Source organism: Eretmochelys imbricata, chromosome 2, assembly GCF_965152235.1.
Source record: "Eretmochelys imbricata isolate rEreImb1 chromosome 2, rEreImb1.hap1, whole genome shotgun sequence".
In the NCBI taxonomy this organism is placed as follows: Eukaryota; Metazoa; Chordata; order Testudines; family Cheloniidae; genus Eretmochelys; species Eretmochelys imbricata.
The window spans coordinates 101,721,028-101,744,594 of NC_135573.1; the positions used below are offsets into that span (position 1 = coordinate 101,721,028).

The 23,567-nt window shown below is 40.5% G+C and overlaps 1 protein-coding gene across 7 annotated transcripts in view; it reads left to right on the forward strand.

The window, feature by feature from the left end:
- Positions 1 to 23,567, forward strand: part of ZNF236 (zinc finger protein 236) — a 181,759-nt gene that overhangs the window by 150,214 nt on the left and 7,978 nt on the right. For 6 of the 7 annotated variants that reach the window (XM_077810525.1, XM_077810520.1, XM_077810524.1 and 3 more), the window contains 3 exons: positions 3,332 to 3,463; positions 6,369 to 6,566; positions 12,328 to 12,457. In XM_077810525.1, coding sequence (XP_077666651.1) covers positions 3,332 to 3,463; positions 6,369 to 6,566; positions 12,328 to 12,457 — 460 coding nt within the window. The remainder of the gene's footprint in view (positions 1 to 3,331; positions 3,464 to 6,368; positions 6,567 to 12,327; positions 12,458 to 23,567) is intronic. The other variant, XM_077810523.1, reaches the window with a different exon arrangement.

The following is a 23,567-nucleotide window of genomic DNA, read 5'->3' on the forward strand; positions in this document are numbered from 1 at the left end:
TTGGATACTGGGGTGGATGAGCATTCATGACACAGATTGTGGCAGGTGCAAGAGGTTCTTATGCAGAGCAGGAAAACTAGCAGAACTTTTTTTTCAAATGGTGATTTTTTTTTTCCATATAGGCAGCCCAAAGTAATGTAAATCTTGTTGAAAACCTGATTCCAGATTCTGGACTGTATGCTGCAGTTTTTCACACTGTACAGTGGTGAGATTTATTAAGGGCTTCCTTTGTGCCTGACATCCAGTTAGAGACCTGACTCCTCTTTTTGCCCTCCTCTGGCTCATGAAACCTTCCTTTGACCCTTCATCAAAATGTTCGTTATACCACCTACCATCAAGACAGTCTTCTTAGTTGCTATCAGGTTGGTATGGTAAGTCAGCAAGATCTAAACCCTTATGGCTGGACACCATACACATTGTTTTAACAGGGATAAGGTGGTGATGATGAGTCCCCTCCCCAAGTTCATCCTCTAGGTGGTCTCAGAATTCCATCAGAATCAGTCACTCATCTTGGCAGTCTTCTTCTCAAAATCACACTTGTTTTCTCCAGGAGAAAAGAAATTTCACACTCTGGATGTCTCCAGAGCCCTACTTTACTATTTAGAAGAACAAAGCCCTTCAAACTCACTGTCTCTCTCTTTGTGGCTTTATCAGCTGTATGTAAACGCCAAGCAATATCTTCCCAGAGACTCTCAAAGCAGATCACAGAGTACATTACCATTTGTTACCAGCTAGTCAATGAGCGTGTCTTGCTAAACAGCAAGGAGCGCTGATGAACAGAGCACAGGCAACCTCGTTGGCCTGCTTCAGAAATGTGCTGAGCTCAGAGATTTTGATCTTTTTAAAAATATGCACCTGACAGGATAGCCAGGGGAGACACCAAAAGTGGGATTGCAATCTTCGGCTATATCTACACTTAGGGAAGTGTGTAGAATACAGGTACTACATGTGTAGCTACATGCTTCAGTGAAAGGCAGGCTGTGTTCACACCTGACACTGCAGGGTATAGCTACACGTGACAGTGAAAGGCTCCAGCAGCAGATAGTTGTCTGAGCTGTTCCCTGGTACCTCCCCGCTGTCATAGCCTTTCACTGTGGTGGGGAAAAGCTGAGGCAAAGGGACCCTAAAAATAGCAGTGCAGACATGGGAAGCATTGCTTTGGCACGTTGAGAGTTGTAGGCTATACATCTTGGCTGTATAGGTAGGGCACTCTGCTCACCTAAGCCGTGCCTTGTCAACTATGATGATACTTATACCCATGCTAGGTGGGAGTGTAAAGTGTCTTCTTTACACAGGATCGTAAGTGTAGACATAGCTTTTGATTGTACAGCTGTGGCTTCTTAATCCCACCATCTGAAGGGGAGACTGCTTGCTAGTCACTTATAGTGGGATCTGCACTGACACACATTGTACATGAAGAGAAAAGAATGGCTACCTACCTTACAGTAACTGGGGTTCTTTGAGATGCTGTAGTCAGTGTGGTTCCGTGATCAACCCTCCATCCCCATTTTTTGGAGTAGTCTGCAATGTGGGCTTTGAGTTGCAAGGGAACTGAGGAAGTGTCATGACCCCTCCACCATTTATCCCTCAGATGGGAGCACAAGGATTCCTATGCAACCCTCATATCCAGTATAATCTGGTCTTGTGTGTGTCAGGTGCGTGCCTCCTACAGTGAGATTGACACTGTGTACATCGTGTCAAAGAGTCACAGTTGCTGTAAGGCAAGAAACTGTTCTTTCCATGTGTTGTAGGATATGTAACTCTGCTCCTTGCTCCTGTCTACTCTGTAATACTGCAGTACAAGAGAAAGTTCACTGGGTTTGTAATAGTGATTTCTACTTAATCAAAATTAGACAAATTAGTCACAATACAAGAACACATTTTAGAAATTTTAACAGTAAATCCCAGTGACCTCTTCCATTTCATGTCCGGTTAGGAAAATTAACAGGAGAAACACCAGTGTGAGATAGTGAAGGAAGACACATTATATAAAGGTTGACAGTGGTACCTTCCTCTAGGAGCAAGTATTTGTGAATGTGAATAAACCTATAGAGACTTAAATAAGATATTTATTTTTCATCTTGAAAATGCTGGTGCATAGTAATCAGTGACTTTAGGTCCAGGCCTCCAAAATATTTTGTAGCATGGACCAGACTTTAGTATGTTGTCTTGTGAACCTGATGTCCATCCATTTGTGACCACATAATTTCTGTGGCAATACAGCTGTTTCTTTTGTGGAAAATAATAGGAGAGTATATATTATAGTTGGTAACTGTCTTTTTAAAATAAGTTAGCAGCTGAAAAAAAATAACGCAAGCCAGCACCGTGTGACCACTTAGCTCTCCAACACTATCTGCCGTGGTTCATGAGCCACTGTTTAGGAACCTTTCCAGTACGTCAGTAGAGCTAAAGGTGCATTGGCAAGTAGTATGAAGAAAAAATCCCTATTGCTTCACATGAAAAAGGACTTCAGTGGTTGGTAGCAAAGCAAAACCATTTGCACGTTCAGCAATAACTTAACTCTTAATATAATTTTTAGCTGAATTACATTTGTTGTCCTTGAAAGTTAGACGTTAATATCACTGACTACATTTAGGTGTTGTACATAGGCCAAATGTACAGTCAGATCCTCTGTGACATTTCCCTTCAATCTTAATATGTGAAAATCACTGCTGGCTTCTATCTTTGCTGAACTAGGACTAAGTTGTTTGCTTATTTATTTTCTGTGGATTAGGGGGTGTGTGTGTGTGTGTGTGTGTGTGTGTGTGTATATATTTACACATACAGTCTGTGGAGGTAACTACGTTCCCAGTTATCCCCGATCTCTTCAGCTTTGCATTAAAAACATTTATCTTGAGTTGGAAAAATAAAAATGGTGGGCTTCCCAAACACCTTATACAAGGTATATCTGTCATGATATACCATGCAAATGGTAGGTCAAAATATATAATGATATAATGTATTATACCATTGGTGTGGTGACTTCCTGCTCTATGGAGTTGGCAGTAATACATTATGTAGTTTAATTTCAGATAATGTGATACTTCAAAATATGTGGATTTAGCACAGTTGATGTGCTTATTTGGATATATTTTTAACCCCCATTGGCCTGAAAGTGCTAGGGTTTTTGTTTGTTTGGTTGGTTGGTTTTTTTGTTTTAAAGTGATTTGTTCAGACCGATGTTTGAAGTAATCTTTTTAAAGAGTAGTCTTGAGTGATAAAATGAGTTTCTATTTAACCCCATTTTATAATTCTTTTAGGATTTACTGGTTAATTATGACAGTTGACTGTGCTTGTAAATACAATCACTTAAATAATTTTATTTTGATAGGGTCAGCAGTTCCCCGCTTTACTCACAGATTCTAGTCTCTCCAGCCAAAGCGGTTCAGGCTCACAACAAGTCATACTGGTGAGCCATACTCCACATTCAACATCTACAAACTCTGATGAAATAACATATCAGGTAGATGTAGTTTATTTGTGTACTCTTATGTATAAAAACATGACTTTACTCAGATATAAAAATGATCCGTTTGTCCTGAAGCAGAGAGTTTCATATAATTTTTTAACTTTGTCTTAAAGTAGCTTATTACAGAGGCTCTAGCTTTACAGTTAAGACTGGATTGATTTTGCACTTAAAGCAGGGATTCAGGGTCTTTGTTAACTATGAAAAAATATCTGATATCTTCATGATAAGTATAGCACTTTTTGAGTATAGAATACATTTTATGAGAATTTCCAAGTAAATCTGTTAACTAGTACAGGCTTTAAAATGGGTCCTTAAATAAAGTTGGTACTCCAACCTGTTCCGCCTCCCAGATCTTCCCCCTCCAACCTCCTCTGTGATTTTAATAACAGAATAATGCAGACTTTCCCATATAGTTGAAACTTGCTTAAATCTTGTGCATGGATTACATTTGAATAATTTTTAAAAGATTAATCGCAAGTTTTCTATCAATTCTGTATCAAATTACCATAAGGTGTGGGAAAAAAGAAAAAATATAATCTTTGAAAATTAATTTAATCATATGTGGAACCACAGCCATGAAAACACCATACTCATAATAGTGTGATAATTGTATGGCATCAGTACAGGGCAAGTAAAGGTTTAGTATCCCTGTCTGTGCATTGCCAATTCATAACATTAAGTTTAACCTTAACTCTTAATTTCTTGGCTTTATAATGATCGGTTTTGGGAGAATTACATCATCCCTGTAATGTACTGACTATGAATAACTATTATGAATTCTCATCCATAACTTCCATCTTGCCATTGCTTTTGTCTTAGAATTCATATAGATTTAGATTTTTAATATTGCAAATGACAAAAAACGTAATTTATGCATGCAGTTTCTGCAGCTCCATGCCTAATCACTGCTACAAGGTGCATAAGTTACGGTTTAAATTTGCTTTTGAATATTTGTAGTGTCCAAAATTCTGTTTTAAAAATGGAAATATTTTTAAAACAGAATTTTTAAAAATACTTTAAAAATACAAATATTTATATCTCCTTTTTCTTTTCTTTTTTCAAACTAATCCTAGCCTTTTTGATATATGCATGATTTCCACCATCTCAGTGTGTCAAATAACTTTCATTGCCCTTTTCTCTTACCATGAGGTGACCAATATGAACACAAGAGTAACAGGTTTCAGAGTAACAGCCGTGTTAGTCTGTATTCGCAAAAAGAAATGGAGTACTTGTGGCCTCATGCTCAAATAAATTGGTTAGTCTCTAAGGTGCCACAAGTACTCCATTTCTTTTTACAAGAGTAACAGCAATTTACCTATTGTGTATAATACTCTTCTCTACTTTCCCTGTTCATACAGGTTACAGTAGCATCATGTTTGTTTTTATTTAACCATTGCTGACATCTTGGTTTTGCTGCCCACACTTCAGTCTTTGTTTGAGAGGTTACAGCTAATTTAGGACCCATTAGTGCATAAATTTGCAGTTTAAACTTTTCTTTTCAATGTGCTTTACATTGCACTTGACTTTAGTAAACTTAATCTACCATTTCTGTTTTCTAGTTTAGTTCTTATTGAAATTCTATACATCTTCTTTAGTCATGACTACCCTCAGTAATTTCATGTACATTAATGTGTGCTGTCATGTTTGAGTTGTTTATCTCATTCTAGAAATTACTGAATTTTTAAATAAGCTCTCAAGCAGCCTCAAGTTATTTCCTTAAAAAACGATGTGGGGTGAAATTTTTTAAAATGCCTAAGTAACTTAGGCATCTAAATCCAATTGAATTTTAATTGGACATAGGCACTTTTAACCATTTCACCTGTAGTGCCTAAATCCCTTTTGAAAATGGGCTTTTGACTTCTAAGTCACTAAAACATTTGAAAATTTTACTTGTGCTGAAGAAATAAAAGAAATGGAAAAGATCCTGTCACTTGCACAATCTACAGGTTTATAGGCATGTCGCTCCCTCATTTCCAAATCCTTTAAAAAATTGTGAATTTTGTTTGGTAAAAAGTGTAAGTGGCCTTTGCTAAAGAAAAAACAGAAACGGACTACACCAGAACTTTATGCACCTTCTCGCATCTGATACACATGTATTCTCAGAATTGCCATTGAATGTACACAAAATATCTAACCACCAGTGTTCTTTCTTTTCCAGAACATAAAGGTATGTATTGGTCAAGGTTAAAATTCCATTTCTATTACATAAATGCCTTTTTACTGAATTCTTCTAAGTGAGGCCTTACTCTCCTTATTTTGAAGTATGACAGAGTCATTCCCTCTTATCACCCCGATTGCTCATAGCCATTGAGCTGGTTAAGAGCTTTTTATATTACCAGTTCAAATGCTTTATTAAAAGTACATTCTATCTAGTGAGATGGAAGAACAGTATTTCTAGCTATGCTTTGAGATGAAGGTCTTTGGTTTTTTGTCTATCCATTTTAATTATGTGCACTAACTTACAGATATATTGAAATGAAGCTCCATCTGGTACAAGTATCTCTGGCTCATGATCTGTAAAACCAACAAGCTAACACATGTAAATGCTAGCCCTATAACTTGTTTTAGTGGATCATATTGCACTTTAGAAAATGGTTACATCACAAATACAGTCACACTAAATATATTATCACTCTTTTCTTCCAGTTCTTTTTACAAAGAGCATTCGTCTCTTGCAGAAACTCCTCGTGTATTACATAGTGAGGGGAAAAAAATCACTCTCACTAAATTACACAATTAGTTATTTAACTCACAATTACACAATTAGTTATTAACTCACACAATTAGTTATTTCTTCTGTAAATCATGCAAGCCAGACCTATGGGAAAAAATCTGTTGGTTTTTGAGAGTGTCATCCTCCAATTTTGAATGTATAATCATGTTTTATAAATTGTTACAGGTGGCTGAGGTTTCTTCTAACCTGACTAAGGGCAGTCAAGTAGAAAAAGAGGGCCGTGTACACCAATGTTTTGAATGTAATGAGACCTTTTCTTCAGCCACGATGTTAATGCACCACAGTAAAGAGGTTCATGGCAAGGAGAGAATTCATGTGTGCCATGTTTGCAATAAAGCCTTCAAACGGGCAACACATCTCAAGGTACTTGGTAATAACTTAATTCCCAGTTAATATGTTCACTCATTCTTTTGCTTTAGAATTTTAGTCATGTAAATGAATTAAAGATACTTGTCATCTGCTTAATCTTTCCTTTTTGGTATTAGGCCTTAGGGCATGCATCACATGAGCATTTTTGTGCAAAAATACCTCTCTCTCTCTCTCTCTCTCACTCGCTCTCGCTGTAGCAATAGATATATCTTTTTGTACTGCAGATCTCTACTGAAATACTTAATAAAAGACAGTACTCTGGAATTTAAATAATAGTGCCCTAGTATTATTAAAAATACCAAAACAAATATATTTGTGAGGAAATATATTGTTTTGCATTTTCAAATAGAATATTAATTCAATATTTCAGTTTTCTAATGGTGTTTAACTCTGTAGATGAAATGTACTGAAACAGAAATTAACTTTAACTCTGCAAATCTAATGCATGCCATCTCCATTAGTCCTGACTTCTGGGAGTCTCCTCTCTTTGCAGAATATGGAGACTGGTGAGACTGGTGGCTTAGTACCCACGTCCATTTGACTTCTAGTTGTTCTGCCTTCTGCATCAGGGCAGATAGCAAGTGTGAAAGCTCCTGCTTTCCAAAGTTTTCTTTTTTTAACTTCCTTATTTTGTTACTATTGTCTTAGTGTTTTTTCAGAATTTCTGGAAAGAGTGAGCAGTCTTACAGTATTTGGACTTTACAGGAAGGAGTAAATATTATTTTACTTTGGAGTTTTCTAATTATTATTCTCAGAGTGCTCCTTTGCTGTTCCTTTGCCACTCCCTTTCACTACTGCATGTGGCTAGGTAAACAAATACTCCCCTAAAAGGCAAAAATTCATCTCTGAAGCTTCCCTCCTTTCCTCGGCAAACAGTGAGCTTTGTCAGACTTATTCTCGGTCCACAGATGACTTTCGTAAAAAACTCATGGCATATAAATAATATTCCAGCAAAATTCCAACACAGCAAGAATTTTTCAGCAGCAAGCATGGAGCATTCATTACAGGTATCAGGAAGGCTACATCTACAAAATTGCTGTACTTCTGATGTAGATGATCTTTCTACATTTCAGATTGAGGTAAATGCCAATACCTCCCTTTCTACAAGAACAGCTCTTCTTTAAGATAACTTTACCAAAATTCATGCAGTCTCTACGTTGGTACTAAAGAGGGTTCTCTCCAGCCTGTGCAAACAGGCAGACGTGCTGTCAAACATGCAAGATTGTCAAGATGATCATATTTAAATAGATTTTTCTTTCCTCGGAAGTAGATGAGGAAAAGAAACTGGATTGTTACTAGCTTAACTTTTTTTTAAAGGCACTCCATTCTCAAACACAAGGCATGGACCTTCGCAAAAAGCTGAGCAATGTCAAAAGGAAGAAACCTTGAAATAAAAATCTAAGAACAAAAAACTTGAGATTACGCTACTCATCAGGCTTATTTCTAGAAAAAACAGCTCTTTTTTTATCAAAATTTGAAAAGAAGGAACACGATATGCAGGAAAGACTATTAACCCCTGCCTATTTTGTTACCCTGTGCAGAAATGCAGGGTATTCAGCCAGGTAAAGGTAAGCAAACCTGCCATGTCAAAATTCTCTGGAGAATATAATTAGGTAAGTGACACTGTCTCACTTAAAACCAAGAGGATTTGTAAACACCTAATGAGACTTTATGAAATTCTATTGGTCTGAAGGGGAATCTGACCCTGATCTCAAAGGCAGATGCAGAAATGGCTTCTTTGAAAGCTCACTTTGCAGCAGAATTTTGAATCTGTCACTGTCTTGATGCAAGCACCTGTGGCACACATTTGATCTGCTAGAGCAGTGGTTCGCAAACTTGTTCCGCCGCTTGTGCAGGGAAAACTCCTGGTGGGCCGGGCCAGTTTGTTTTTACCTGCCGAGTCCGCAGGTTCGGCCGATCGTGGCTCCCAGTGCCGCGGTTCGCTGCTCCAGGCTAATGGGAACTGCTGGAAGCGGTGCGGGCCGAAGGACATACCCTGTCAAGTTCCCTGTCAAATTCTTCTAAGAAACACAGGAAAAGAGTTCAATGCCAGCTACAGGATGTAGTTCTTTAGCCCTGTTCTCATCAACATATTCCAAAAGAAGTATGGAAACCAATAAAAAGATGGTCCTGGAGCAGAAACACTGGAGGTAAATGCCTGGAACAGAAACACTAGAGGTCCTCCTCATTTGGTGACTGGCAAAAAAAAGAACTGCGTGTCAGTAAAAGCCCTGGGAAGCAATCCAGTTTGGCAGCCTCAACAAACAAGACAAATCCTGTGCTGCAGTGAGGGTTCCCTCATCGATTAGTTTAAACTTCACTCTCTTTTTTTTGTAATCATTCCCTCTCTCAATGCTGGTAAACATCAAACTATCAAAAAAACCCTGTTTTTTCTCTGAATTGGGGCCAAAGGAACTGTTGCATTACCAGAAAGGTTCTACAGTGACTTCATGGTAAAAAAACAGATCCTGAAATGAGGGTGTAACTAGACCAGAAACATCACAACAAATATGAAGAAATCCAGATTCAGAATGGAAATGTTAACAGCTGCGTTCTCCTCAGGAGACTATTTCACCATGTTAGAGTGGGTAAATATATACCTGCAAGTTTGGATTTGCTGTTGCCATTGCAAGTTTCTCTATTTACGTATAGATAAGACACTACTTCCAGTTTATGTATAGATAAGACACCACTTCCAGTTTAGAACACTTACAATTAGCCTGTTAACTCCCAAGATTGTCACAAAACCAGTAGGGAGGTGGTCATCAAGCACCCATCTGTCAGCTATTTCTGGACAACATACTGAAAAGAGTCAGATCTCCATTATAGCAACGTAGAAAACCCAAATAGTTCTCTAGGAACAGGGTTACATTATGAACCTGAAATATACCGAATTGAATTTCAGAGAATGCTACCTAGGAAAGAAATACCCCCTATGTGTCTGGGACAATTGTTTTAACCCAGGAATTAAATTCCAAGATAAAACCATGTAGATTCAAAGAGATCCAATCCCAGCAGTTCAGGGTACATTGTCTGTTACCACTGGTGTCATGTATTGGGATCCTGCCTGGGCAAGGCTGTATATGACACCACTCCAAGTATTTGACCTCAGTGTAAAACAATGAGGAACAGTGGTCGGCAAATTGGTCCTGAGTTCCCCCCATTTGGTGGAAGACATAAAGAATGCACATAGTTGCCTCTTGCAAGGCCATATTGCAAGGTGATCAAAGCCAATGTGAGCCTATGTCCAACAATTTACAACCCAGGGGTATTGGCCAGAACAGGAAAAAAACTAAGCATGACTTTGGAATTAAAAACAGAAAAACTAACATTTGAACACAAAGGGGTGGGGGCATCTAATCAGTCGGGCAACACCACAACAATAGTATATCTACATAGCCAGGGAAAAGCAAGGAGTTGGCCTCTGAAAATGAAACACTAGAAACAGTCCAGCAGATACAGTAAAATAGATTTTCATAAGATTCCTGCACATCAAAAGGCTACCTGGTTTGCTGCTGGAGGAGAGAGACCTCAGAATGGGCCCTGAACAAAATAGTATTCCAAATAAAAACCAGAAAAATTTTGGGGATACCATAAGTGGATTTATTCACCCATGGAAGTACAGCCAACTCATACGTTTTTGAGCGAGAGATCTCAGACGTGTGAGGGCAGATGCCTAGTTCTGCAAGTGGCCCAGACCATCTTTGTACAAAGGCTTACAAGGGAAAGTATAAGAAAATCTTAGATCACCTCTAAGCAACTAATTCTTTTAAGAGATCACATCCAATTCTGTTAAGTAAATATCAGCATCTTAAGTGTAGAAATCCCCTGCTACACCTGAAAAGAGGTGAAACTGCTACCTGACTATCTCTATAGGTATAAAGATGGCACATAGCGTCCAAATGCCTGTTTTTGTCAGGGAGGCTAACCCATTATGATAAACTACCTGAGATTATATCTTTAGTAGTCATTCTTATAGCTCACTACTCAGAAGTCATGGGACTAATTAAGATGCGATGGGCTGGAAATTAAAATGTTTTATGTAATTTTTTTCTGCTGAACAGCATCTTCACTAGTCCATCCTCCCCAGTTGGCTAAGGTTTAGTCCAGTTATATAGCTGTTTTGAATGTTTCAAGGAGTGTTAATTAAGGGTTGTTAATTTCATAGGTTTGTAGATTCCAAGGCCAAAAAATACCATTGTGATCATCTAGTCTGACCTGCTCCATAACATAGGCCCAAACTGCCTCCAAATAATCTTCAGAGCATATATTTTAGAAAAACATCCAATCTTGATTTTAAAAGTGTTAGTGATGGAGAATCCATCATGACCCTTGGTAAATTGCTCCAATGGTTACTCTCACTGTTAAAAATGTATGCTTTATATATTTGTCTAGCTTCAACTTCCAGCCATTGAATCGGGTTATACTTTTGTCTGCCAGACTGTGAAGATACCATTATTAAATATTTTTTCTCCATTTAGGTACATATAGACTGTAATCAAGTCACTCCTTTATCTTCTCTTTGATTGAGCCCCTTAAGTGTGTCACTATAAGGCATGTGTTCTAAACATCTAATCATTCTTGTGGCTCTTCTCTGAACCTCTCCAATTTGTCAACATCCTTCTTCCTATTTTATGAATCAAGTTTATTGTTTTAGAAGCATTCATCTAGTGGCCGAGTGGAATGGGCATGGCAAAGTAGATGTTGTTGTTAAGCAACAAATTTCTGCTGTCTCCAAATTCTGCAGAAGACCGGACTATTCTCCAGATTGTGCAGAAGTCCTGCAGATGCTATCTAACAGAGACAAAATTATCGAATATGATTTTTTCTGTTCTTTATGGCAGGAGCTTAAGCATTGTATAGCCAGAGTTAGTTGTCATCATATTTAGTGGATTATGTAATTTGAGGAACCAGAGCTTCCAGGTGTGCAAAATGATTAATTATCTCTGATGTTATTTAATGTGCCTGCATGACCATGCACATACAGCATCAGGGAAGAATTAAAAGGATGAGTTATGTGGGATCAAATAGCACTATGTAAAAAATGAATCCTTGCAAATGATTGTGTCCTACAAAGTTTTGTTTGCTTGTATCTGAGGACAGAATTTGACATTATATCGAACACTACAAGAACCCCAGAAGCTGAATCTGTTAGAAACTCTTTTTGTGGTCTCTAGATGTAAATAGTGAGGAAGAAAGGGATTTGGTTAAAGAAAACATAGAAACAATTTCAAGGAACAGTATCACACAAATAGATGGCTTTATTTTGCTTTAGATGTCTAATATGTACAAGATTACCCCATATGTTCAGTGTTCAGTTAACACGCAAAGCAATGAAAAATTCCACCATTTGCAGTGTATTTCAGAGGCACCTATTAGAAACACCATTAATAACTACAGTGAACCAAATATTGAAGCCTAAAATCTCATTTGCTCGAAAACATGCCTTCTGGGTGTGAGAAAAAGACTTCTCAAATGCCAGATGAATGCTTAGCCTGTTAACTGTGATAACAAAAATATATAAACTACATGGAATGACAAAGAAAATCTTCTTACATCATTCAACAATTACTCAGATTTCATTTAGAAAATGACCTCCGCCATTTTTAAAGAACAATATATCAGCTTCCATCTTCTTCACTCTGTTATTTCGATTGATGACTAAAGTCCTCTGCTATTGGCCCAAAAATGTAAATAAACATGTTTTTTAAAAAATGAATTTATAAAGCCATTTCCTCTTCCATATTTTGATTAGGAGCACATGCAAACCCATCAGGCTGGACCTTCACTAAGTTCCCAGAAGCCACGAGTGTTTAAATGTGATACTTGTGAAAAGGCTTTTGCTAAGCCAAGTCAGCTGGAGAGGCATAGCCGCATCCACACAGGTAATAACTACATTGTGCCTGCTCTTGCTATTTTATTGTGGATCTTGTGATATTTTGTTTTCCTTAAAGCTGCTCCTGGATTCATGTGGATATATAAGAATATCAGCTTTCATAAATAATAATAAAAAAGCTTCTAGGTCTCAGGATTGTGGGGGAAAAAGCTAGAACCCTTAAAATCTGAAAACAGCAAAAGGCAAAGAAAAAGAACCCAGTGCTTACTGTTTTAAAGTTCTCATGAGTTTTTCCCTTTTATGTAAATGGTATTTTGTCAGTTGCTGGTACATGCTAATAGAGACATATCAGTAAAGCATTACTTAAATATAAGGGTTTTAAAAAATTGGACTTGATTTTTCTAAGGCATGTAGGTGAACATTTACATGCATGCAGTTGTCTGTTGTCTTTGCATGGCTGCCAGTGATGGAGCACACACAAAGTAGGCACTGTCTGCCTATAGGAATTCAGTCCTATGAATCATACTGCATCGTCATTCAAAGATTACTTGTTTTCTCAAACTTAATACTAGTGTCTTACTCTGTGATGGATTGTTTTCCAAGACCATAGTGGCAGTAAGTACATGATTTCTATTATATAGCTTGTACTATATTTTCCAAGAAAATACTTACACTAATTATTTTAATTTAGTATGTGCAACCTGTGACTCAGGTTCCTGCTACAAGAGGCAGGTTGGAGGAACCACACTTACAGCTGTCTCACACTGCCTGCTCTACATCTTAGAGCTTGTCTTCACTATTGCACTAAATTGGCACCATCTCAACGACAGGCAGAAGCTATGTCAATGGAAGAGCATCTCCCACAGACATAGTGCGGTGTAGACACTGTGTTAAGTAGATGTAAGTTACGTCGCTCAGTAGGGTGTTTTGGTTTTTTTACGTAGAATTAAGTGGTAGTGTAGACAAGGCCTTACAGTCAGCTCTGGCATGAGCTCTGAGAAGCTGCTGTCTTTTCTCCACTACCCATTGCTCAGCAGCAGTCCAGCTGGCTGTTGGATTGCAGAAACAGGGAAGTAAGTTACTAACTGGCTACTCAGTGTCCTGCTTCCCTGTTGGGCTGTGGGAGGCCCAAGGATGTCAGGGCAGAAGCTTGATTTGCTGTGTCCAAGCAGAGGGGAGCTCCTAGCAAAGGATGGCTCCTTTCCTCTACACAGCTAGATACCCAGGGTAGCCAAGGACAGAGGAAAAAGGAGGAGAAGCTGAGAAACAACCTCTAGTTATAGCTCCCCAATTCGCTGTCTCTAATTTGCATTAGGTGATCAGGTGACAGCAGTTCCCTAGAGATGACGGCACTACCTGAGGGACAGCCAGATTGCAGGCTTCAGTCACACTCTCCTTGCTCTCAGCAGGCTCCTCTGCACAAGAGACTGCAGGGAGGGAGGTATAGGAAATGGCTCTGTGCTTTCTTGGGACTTTCTCATAGTGGAAGGATCCCAACATGGGGTTTTTTAATTGTTTTCTTCCCCCTTTGGTGATGCCTCAGTATTGGTAAGGGAACGGAACAATTCTCTGGCCCTCAGTAGTTTGTGTCTCTCAACGTTTTTAAAATAATGTTTGACCCTCAAGCTGAAAAGGTTGGGCACTGCTATCTTTAATAAATTTTGTGTAAAATGGTCTAATTTACATAGAATCACAGAACTGGAAGGGACCTCGAGAGGTCATCTAGTCCAGTCCCCTGTACTCATGGCAGGACTGAGTATTATTTAGACCATCCCTGACAGGTGTTCGTCTAACCTGCTCTTAAAAATCTCCAATGATGGAGATTCCACAACCTCCCTAGGCAATTTATTCCAGTACTTAACCACTCTGACAATTAGGAAGTTGTTCCTAATGTCCAAACTAAATCTCTCTTCCTGCAACTTAAGCTCATTACTTCTGCTACATGGTGTATCTGAAACTGCATCTTGAAAGTAGGATCCTGAAATGGCCGGGGTGGAAGCTAGTCTTCAACAGCTGCTAGGTCCTGTAAATAGGAAGACAGGGAAAAAGGTCTGAGTGAAAGGATGTACAGGCAGTGTGCGCCCAGCACAGAACTAGCAAGTAATAGAGGAGGAGAGATTGTATTGATAAGAGGAAATATAGTCATTAGGGCTGTCAATTAACTGCTGTTAACGCATGCAATTAACACGCAGCACAATTAATGCGTTAATTTTTTTAACACATGTTAATCACAGACCCTCTGGGCGGGAGGGCAGCATGAGATGCTCTGGAGACCCTGTCAGTCAGGTGCAGTAATGCAAGCTGCCACCAGGGGGCTGGAAGAGAAGAGGCTAGAGAAAGAAGTGGTTCTCTTTCCCGCTCCAGCGGAGAAGTAGAGATGTTGACACACACACCCACGCCCCCAGGTGACCATATTTTTTAAAGTAAAAACAGGATGGCCAGGGGCTCGCTGGAGCTCCCCCTTCCCTTTGCAGGGCTTGCCCGAGCTGCCCTCCCCATTCCTCCTGGGCCTGGGGCTGACCCCCGCTCCCATCCCTGTGCCACCTGCAGCTGGGGCTGACTGCCCCCCTCCTGAGCCCCATGCCACCTGGGGTTGAGGCTGACCAGCCCGCCCCCCCCCCCCCCCCCCCCCGAGCCTGTGCTGCTTGCAGCTGGGGCTGACACCCTCTTCCCCCCCCCCCACAAAGCTCCACGCCTCCCCCGTCTGAGGCTTATCTCTCCCCTCCCCGAGCTCTGTGTCTTCCATGTCTGAGGCTGATCTCTCTTTTTCCCCACCCCACAACCCTCAAGCTCTGCACTGCCCAGGGGTCAGCTCTGAAGCTAGCACTCCCTGCCAGCAGCAGATTTCTCCACTTTCCTGCTGGCAGGCAGTGCTGCCTTCAGCTGATCACCAGGCAGCAGCCACCACTCTCTGTTCTGCCTTGTATTCGGGACAAATACCCAATTCTGATGAAAAAGTAGGGACGGCTGGGACAGAGCTGAAAAAGGGGACTGTCCTAGCCAAAACGGGACGTATTGTTCCTGGCCAGCCCCTCATTCGCAGGATCAACCCCCTTGCGTCGTGCCCCATTGCCTTTAGCCGGCCATTCGCTCCGGGGATAACCCATAGAGAACATGGGCCTGGCCAGCTCAGCCTCCCTGCACCAGACTCTCCTCCCCTGCAGTATGATAAGTCCCTGAGGTAAAATCCAGCCTCCCTTGCAAACAAAGGCTCACTCAGGTGAAGGGAGCCCACCTAGCTCAGTAAAAGGAATTAAGCCTGGTGAGCCCAGTAGCAGAAACCACCCTTCCAGAAGCAGAAGAAAGACACCTTCCTCACCCTCCTGCACAAATTATTGCTTACTCCTCCCCATTGTCACCCCCTGTCTTCCCAGGCTTTCCTCCTGCACAAGTCATTGCTTCCTTCCTTCCTCCCCTGTCCTCCCCCACCACTGAATGCTTGTTTGTCTGAGTGATTGGCTGAACAAGATGTAGGACTGAGTGGACTTGTAGGCTCTAAAGTTTGACATTGTTTTATTGTTAAGTGCAGTTATTTTTTTTACATAATTTTACATTTGTAAGTTCAACTTTCATGATAGAGATTGCACTACAGTACTTCAGTGAGGTGAACTGAAGTTTCTTTACAGAGCAAATGTTTGTAATAAAAAATAAATATAAAGTGAGCACTGTACACTTGGTAGAAAACATCCAAAAATATTTAAATAAATGGTATTCTATTACTGTTTAACAGCGCGATTAATTGAAATTAATTTTTTTAATCACGCGATTAATCACGATTATTTTTTAATCACTTGAGCCCTAATAGTCATACATTAATTTTTGAAATAATAAAGGAAATACAGAAAATAAGTGACCAACTACATTTATTTTGTATAAATGTTTTCTTAAATTTTCTTTACCAATTCAGATGCTTAGATTATAATTCCAAGCTCCGGAAACAAAGATATGCTTCTGTGACATCAGACTTTCGGTTTTCAGTGAACCCATGTTTTTGAGGTTATATGGGTATATTCATGAACACAATGGCCATACTGGGTCAGACCATGGTCCATCTAGCCCAATATCCTGTCTTCCAAAAGCGAATAGTGCCAGATGCTTCAGAGAGAATGGACAGGGAAATTATAGAGTTATCAGTCCCCTGTTGTCTGTTCCCAGCTTCTGGCAGTCAGAGGTTTAGGGACAGCTGGAGCATGGGTTATGTCCCTAACCATCTTGGCTAATAGCTGTTGTTGGCCGTATCCTCCATGATTTTATCTAATGCCTTTTTTGAACTCAGTTATACTTTTGGCCTTCACAATGAGTTCCACAGGCTGGCTATGCATTGTGTGAAGAAGTACTACTTTACATTGTTTCATTGTGTATTTCCCATTGGTTCTTGTGTTATGTAAGGAGGTAAATAACATTTCCCTATTCACTTTCTCCACACATTCATTATTTAAAGATCTCTATCGTATCCCCCCTTAGTCAGTTCTCTCCTGAGCCAAACAGTCTTAGTCTTTTTCATCTCTCCTCATATGGAAGCTGTTCCATATCCCTAAACATTTTTGTTGCCCTTCGGTATAACTTTTCCGGTTCTAATGTATTGTTTTTGAGAAGGGGTGACAAGAACTGCACATAGTCTTCAAGATGACTGGGGCCGGTTTTGTTCAATATCTTCATAAATGATCTGGAGGATGGTGTGGATTGCACTCTCAGCAAATTTGCGGATGATACTAAACTGGGAGGAGTGGTAGATACGCTGGAGGGCAGGGATAGGATACAGAGGGACCTGGACAAATTGGAGGATTGGGCCAAAAGAAATCTGATGAGGTTCAATAAGGATAAGTGCAGGGTCCTGCACTTAGGACGGAAGAACCCAATGCACTGCTACAGACTAGGGACCGATTGGCTAGGCAGCAGTTCTGCGGAAAAGGACCTAGGGGTGACAGTGGACGAGAAGCTGGATATGAGTCAACAGTGTGCCCTTGTTGCCAAGAAGGCCAATGGCATTTTGGGATGTATAAGTAGGGGCATAGCCAGCAGATCGAGGGACGTGATCGTTCCCCTCTATTCGACATTGGTGAGGCCTCATCTGGAGTACTGTGTCCAGTTTTGGGCCCCACACTACAAGAAGGATGTGGATAAATTGGAGAGAGTCCAGTGAAGGGCAACAAAAATGATTAGGGGTCTGGAACACATGACTTACGAGGAGAGGCTGAGGGAACTGGGATCGTTTAGTCTGCAGAAGAGAAGAATGAGGGGGAGATTTGATAGCTGCTTTCAACTACCTGAGAGGTGGTTCCAAAGAGGATGGTTCTAGACTATTCTCAGTGGTAGAAGAGGACAGGACAAGGAGTAATGGTCTCAAGTTGAAGTGGGGGAGGTTTAGGTTGGATATTAGGAAAAACTTTTTCACTAGGAGGGTGGTGAAACACTGGAATGCGCTACCTAGGGAGGTGGTAGAATCTCCTCCCTTAGAAGTTTTTAAGGTCAGGCTTGACAAAGCCCTGGCTGGGATGATTTAATTGGGGATTGGTCCTGCTTTGAGCAGGGGGTTGGACTAGATGACCTCCTGAGGTCCCTTCCAACCCTGATATTCTATGATTCTATGAAGGCATACCATGGATTTATATAGTGGCATAATCTTTTCTATCATATTATGTATCCCTTTCCCTAACGGTTCCTGATATTTTATTCGCTTCTTTTGTCTGCCGCTGCTCATAGAGCAGATGTTCTCAGAGAATTAGCTATGATGACTGCAAGGTGTTTTTCTTGAGTGATAACAGCTAAGTTAGGCCCCATCATTTTGTATGTATATTTGGGATTATTTCAGTGTGCATTATTTTACATTTGTCAAAATTGAATTTCATCTGACGTTTTGTTGCCTAGTCAACTAGTTTTGTGAGGTCTCTTTGTAACTCTTCACAGTCAGCTTTGGACTTAACTGCCTTGAGTAATTTTGTTTCATCAGCAAACATAGCCATTTCACTTTTTACCTCCTTTTCCAGATGATTTATGAATATGTTGAACCCCACAAGTCCCAGTACAGATCCTTGGGGGACCCTGCCATTTACTTCTTTCCATTGTGGAAACTGACCCTTTATTCCTACTCTTTGCTTTCTGTCTTTCAACCAGTTACTGATCCTTGAAAGGACCTTCCCTCTTATCCCATGACTGCTTACTTTGCTTAAGAGCCTTTGGAGAGGGACCTTGGTAAAGGCTTTCCAAAAATCAAGATACACTATACCAACTGGATCACCCTTGTCCACCTGCTTGTTGACACCCTCAAAGAATTCTAATAGATAGGTGAGACATGATTTCCCTTTACAAAAGCCATGTTGACTCATCCCCAATATATTGTGTTCATCTATGTGTCTGATAATTCTATTCTTTACAATAGTTTCAACCAGTTTGTCTGGTACTGAAGTTAGGCTTACCAGCCTTTATTTTCTAGAATTGTTTCTGGAGCCTTTTTTCTTTTAAATCGGCATTATGTGAGCAATCCTCCAGTCATCCGGTGCAGAGGCTGATTTTATCAATAGGTTATGTTCCACAGTAAGTTCTTCAGTATCTTATCTGAGTTCCTTCAAAAGTCTTGGGGGAATACCATCTGGTCCTAGTGACTTATTACGGTTTAATTTATCAATTTGTTCCAAAATATACTGACACCTCAGTGTGCGACAGTTCCTCAGATTTGTCGTCTAAAAAGAATGGCTCAGGTTTGGGAATCTCCCTCCCATTCTCTGCAATGAAGACTGAAGGAAAGAATTCATTTAGCTTCTCCACAATGGCCTCGTTTTTCTTGAGTGCTCCTTTAATACCATGATTGTCCAGTGGCCCCTCTCATTGTTGGCAGGCTTCCTGCAACTGATGTACTTTAAAAAAAAATTGCTGTTAATTTTTGTGTGTTTTGCTATTTGTTCTTCAAATTATTTTTTGATCTGCCTAATTATGCTTTTACACTTGACCTTCTGGACTTTATGCTCCTTTCTGTTTTCCTCTGTAGGATTTGACTTTCATTTTTTAAAGGATGCCTTTTTGCTCTAGCTGCCTCTTTTACTCTGCTGTTTAGCTATGGTGGTATTATTTTGGTCCTCTTACTGTTCTTGTTTTTTATTTGGGGTATACATTTAGTTTACCCTGTATTAATGGTGTATTTTTCCATGCAGCTTGCAGGCATTTAACTCTTCTGACTGTTCCTTTTAATTTCCATTTAACTGTCTCCCTCATTTTTTGTATAGTTCCCCCTTTTTGAAGTTAAATTCTACTATGGTGGGGTGTTTTGCTATTCTTCCCCGCTTCCTCCCTCAGAATGTTAAATTAAATTACATTGTGGTCACTATCACCATGTGGTTCAGCTATATTAACCTTTTGGACCAGATCCTATGCTCCATTTAGGACTAAATCAAAAATTGCCTCTCCTCTTGTGGTTTCCAGGACTAGCCGCTTCAAGAAGCAGTCATTAATGGTGTCTAGAAATTTTATCTCTGCATCCTGCCTTGTGGTGAGACATACCAGTAAGCATGGGGATAGTTGAAATCCCCCTTATTATGGGGTTTTCTATTTTTGTAGTCTCTCTAATCTCCTTGAGCGTTTCACAGTCATTCACCATCCTGATCAAGTGGTCGGTAGTATAATCCTACTGCTATACTCCTTATTAATTGATTCTCAAGTTAGTTTTAGTTACAATACCTAAATTAGACCATTTTACACAAAACCAATTAATAAGAACCTTGAATCATGCTTTGTGGACTTATTCCCTCCTTCAGTCCCCTCTGAGTACATTTCATCCTTCTTTTGAGTGACATGGACTGGAATTGTCTCAGATAAGTGAATTTTGGAAATTAGTAAAGTTATTCTATTCAGTTTCACTCCATACTACACTACCTCCTTCTCCCCCATCCTTTTCCATGAACCTCTCTCATGAGTGAGTACTAGGTGACCATGTCCATTCATGCTTCAGTTGGGACCAGTAGAAAAAGTCCCTTCGTGTTATCAGGCAAAAAGTTTTTACTTCTGATATTCCTTGATGTCCCAAAATAAAAGGGAACTTTGGGCTTCTTGTTCCATTTTAGCTTGTTGGCCTTTTTTCTAGTCTCAGTAGCTAGATTTCTAAATGGTTTCCAGCTACAATTTCACTTGCAGTTCATGAAGAAATAAAATTAAAGTAGTCTGAAATGTGGTTGGTTCACCAAGTGGAAACCCATGAATAATTGGAATAGAGACATCCAGGGATTCCAAAGATGTTTATAGATGAATTAGGTAATATAATTTTGAGAAAATTGCTTTCTTCTAATTAAGAGTGTTCCGCCAAAAAGTAAAAAATGCAATGTAACTGTTTATAGGAACAGTCTTCTTGATGAAGTGCTGGGAGTCTATCCGGTGTCATTCAGATGAAATTTTAAAATGTAGAATTTGCATGAGAAAAGATCTCAGGGCTTTAATTTCTATATTTAAATAGAAAAAAATGGTCTCAAGTGTTATGGTTGTAAGTGGTGTGAAATAATTTTATTATAAGATGTACTTTATATTTCTGATGTACATCGTTTCTCATCATCATCACTAACGGGTTAATACCCCTCACTTGTACAATTCAGAGGTGGTGCATTGTGTTGCAGGAGGCTCCAGGACTAAGCCCTGGCTTTGAGCTCAAGCCACCAGATTTTCTGCCTCTGGTGGCTGTTTCTCCTGACAATTTTGTTTTATAACTTCAGTTTTTATTCATTTTCATGCAATAGTGACTTATCTCCGAGCAGGTATTTGGCAGCACGGTGGTTTCAATCTGCTGCAGCACCTTGTCTCCAGGATTGCAGTGTCTTCAAAATACCAGGCTATGTAAACAGTGCTCCCTGTTTACAGGTTCTGCATTTACAGGTCCTGCGAAGGGCAAATCTTGCACTGCATATTCACAGCAAGTTGACCCCAGGGTACAGGCCTCAGATTTCGATCCGCAAGTCAAGTCCCCTCTTGCTTCCAGGAACCATGACTCAAATGCAGAAAAGCCGAGACAGGAGCTTCTGAGCACTTCAGATAGAGAGAGGGAGAGAATTTAAAGATGAAGAGAACACTGTCTAGCCAGCTCAGGGAGTGGGGTGGTGTGATGTGGCTACCACAGATGTGGGCTACAAGGAAAAATCCATGAGGAGGAGCCAAAATTCTCTACTCTGCCCACAAGATACTGAAGTGGTCCTCAGCTCCCTATTGAAAGAAGCAGGGCTCCTACACAACTCCATTTCCTCCCCTTATGACTCAGGGGATTTTCATGTTATTCAGAGGTAAGTCTTGCAAACCCCAGAGACACAGGTCCCAAAAAGGCAAAAGCAAGCATCACTTTTGCAAAGCAGCAGTTAATATTGTTAATAACAAGTAGGGTGCAATTGCAACCCCAGGGTTGAATCCCTTCTCCCACTGCGGGAGTGTTTGCTGCGATTTTTCTCCTACATCGAGGCGCTCTTGGTGCTCTGTATCAAACTCACTATACCCTCCCCACCAGCATGTGTGTGGACATGTAGAAAAGCCGGTCACTCCTGTGAAGCTTTGCCTCAGGATGTGGTGCAGTGGGAATTGTCTGTCTGGCTTTCAGCCTAAGGGCCCCCTCTCTGTTAGGGAAAGTGACTCATATTTCAATTGTGGGAATTGTGTCTTATGATCATCAGCCATAAACCCTGTCTTTGCCAGAGAAAGGGGCTCATAGTCTGAAAGATGGGAAAGGATCTCTTTCTCTCTGTCTCTTTTCCCTGCCCCTTCCCCACTCCACAAGCTGGCTCTATATTGAAGTGTAAAGGAACACTTGAGGCAGCCTCTGAGCAGATTAGAGGCATCATAGGACTGGAAGGGACCTTGAGGGGCGATCTAGTCCAGTCCCCTCCACTCATGGCAGGACTAAGAGCTTGTCTACACCTACCGGGGTATCAACACGCAGCAATCGATGCATCAGCAGTTGATTTAGCGGTCTAGTGAAGACCCCGCTAAATCGATCGCAGACCACTCTCCTGTCGACTTTTGTACTTCACCGGATCGAGAAGAGTAAGGGGAGTTGACGGGAGAGCATCTCCCGTCGACATTGCATAGTGTGGACCCTGTGGTAAGTAGATCTAAGCTATGTCGACTTGAGTTACACTATTCACGTAACTCAAATTGCATAGCTTAGATTGACTTTTCCCTGTAGTGTAGACAAGGCCTAAGTATTATCTAGACCGTTTCTGACAGGTGTTTGACTAATCTGCCCTTAAAAATCTCCAGTGATGGAGATTCCACAACCTCCCTAGGCAATCTATTTCAGTGCTTAACTACCCTGACAGTTAGGAAGCCTAAACCTCCCTTGCTGCAATTTAAGCCCATTGCTTCTTGTCCTATCCTCAGAGGTTAAGAAAAACAATTTTTCTCCTTCCTGCTTGTAACAACCTTTTACGTACTTGAAAACTGTTATCATGTCCCCCCTCAGTCTTCTCTTTTCCAGACTAAACAAACCCAATTTTTTAAGTTTTCCCTCATGGGTCATGTTTTCTAGACCTTTAATCCTTTTTGTTGCTCTTCTCTGGACTCTCTCCAATTTTTCCACATCCTTCCTGAAATGTGGTCCCCAGAACTGGACACAATACTCCAGTCGAGGCCTAATCAGTGCAGAAGTAGAGCGGAAGAATTACTTCTCATGTTTTGCTTACAACACTCCTGCTAATACATCCCAGAATGGTGTTCGCTTTTTTTGCAACAGCCTTACGCTGTTGACTCTTCTTTAGCTTGTGATCCACTGTGACTCCCAGATCCCTTTCCGCAATACTCGTTCCTAGGCAGTCATTTCCCATTTTGTATGTGTGCAGCTCATTGTTCCTTACTAAATGGAGTACTTTGCATTTGTCCTTATTGAATTTCATCCTGTTTACTTCAGACCATTTCTCTAGTTTGTCCAGATCATTTTGAATTTTAATCCTATTCTCCAAAGCACTTGTGTCAGGGTTCCTTCCCCACTCTGAACTCTGGGGTACAGATGTGGGGACCCGCATGAAAGATCCCCTAAGCTTCTTACCAGCTTAGGTTAAAACTTCCCCAAGGCACAGATTCCTTTCTTGCCTTGGTATCGCTGCCATACCAAGTGATTTAACGAACAGTCAGGGAAGGGACCACTTGGAGTCCTGTTCCCCAAAAATATTTCCTCAAGCCTACACCCCCTTTCCTGAGGA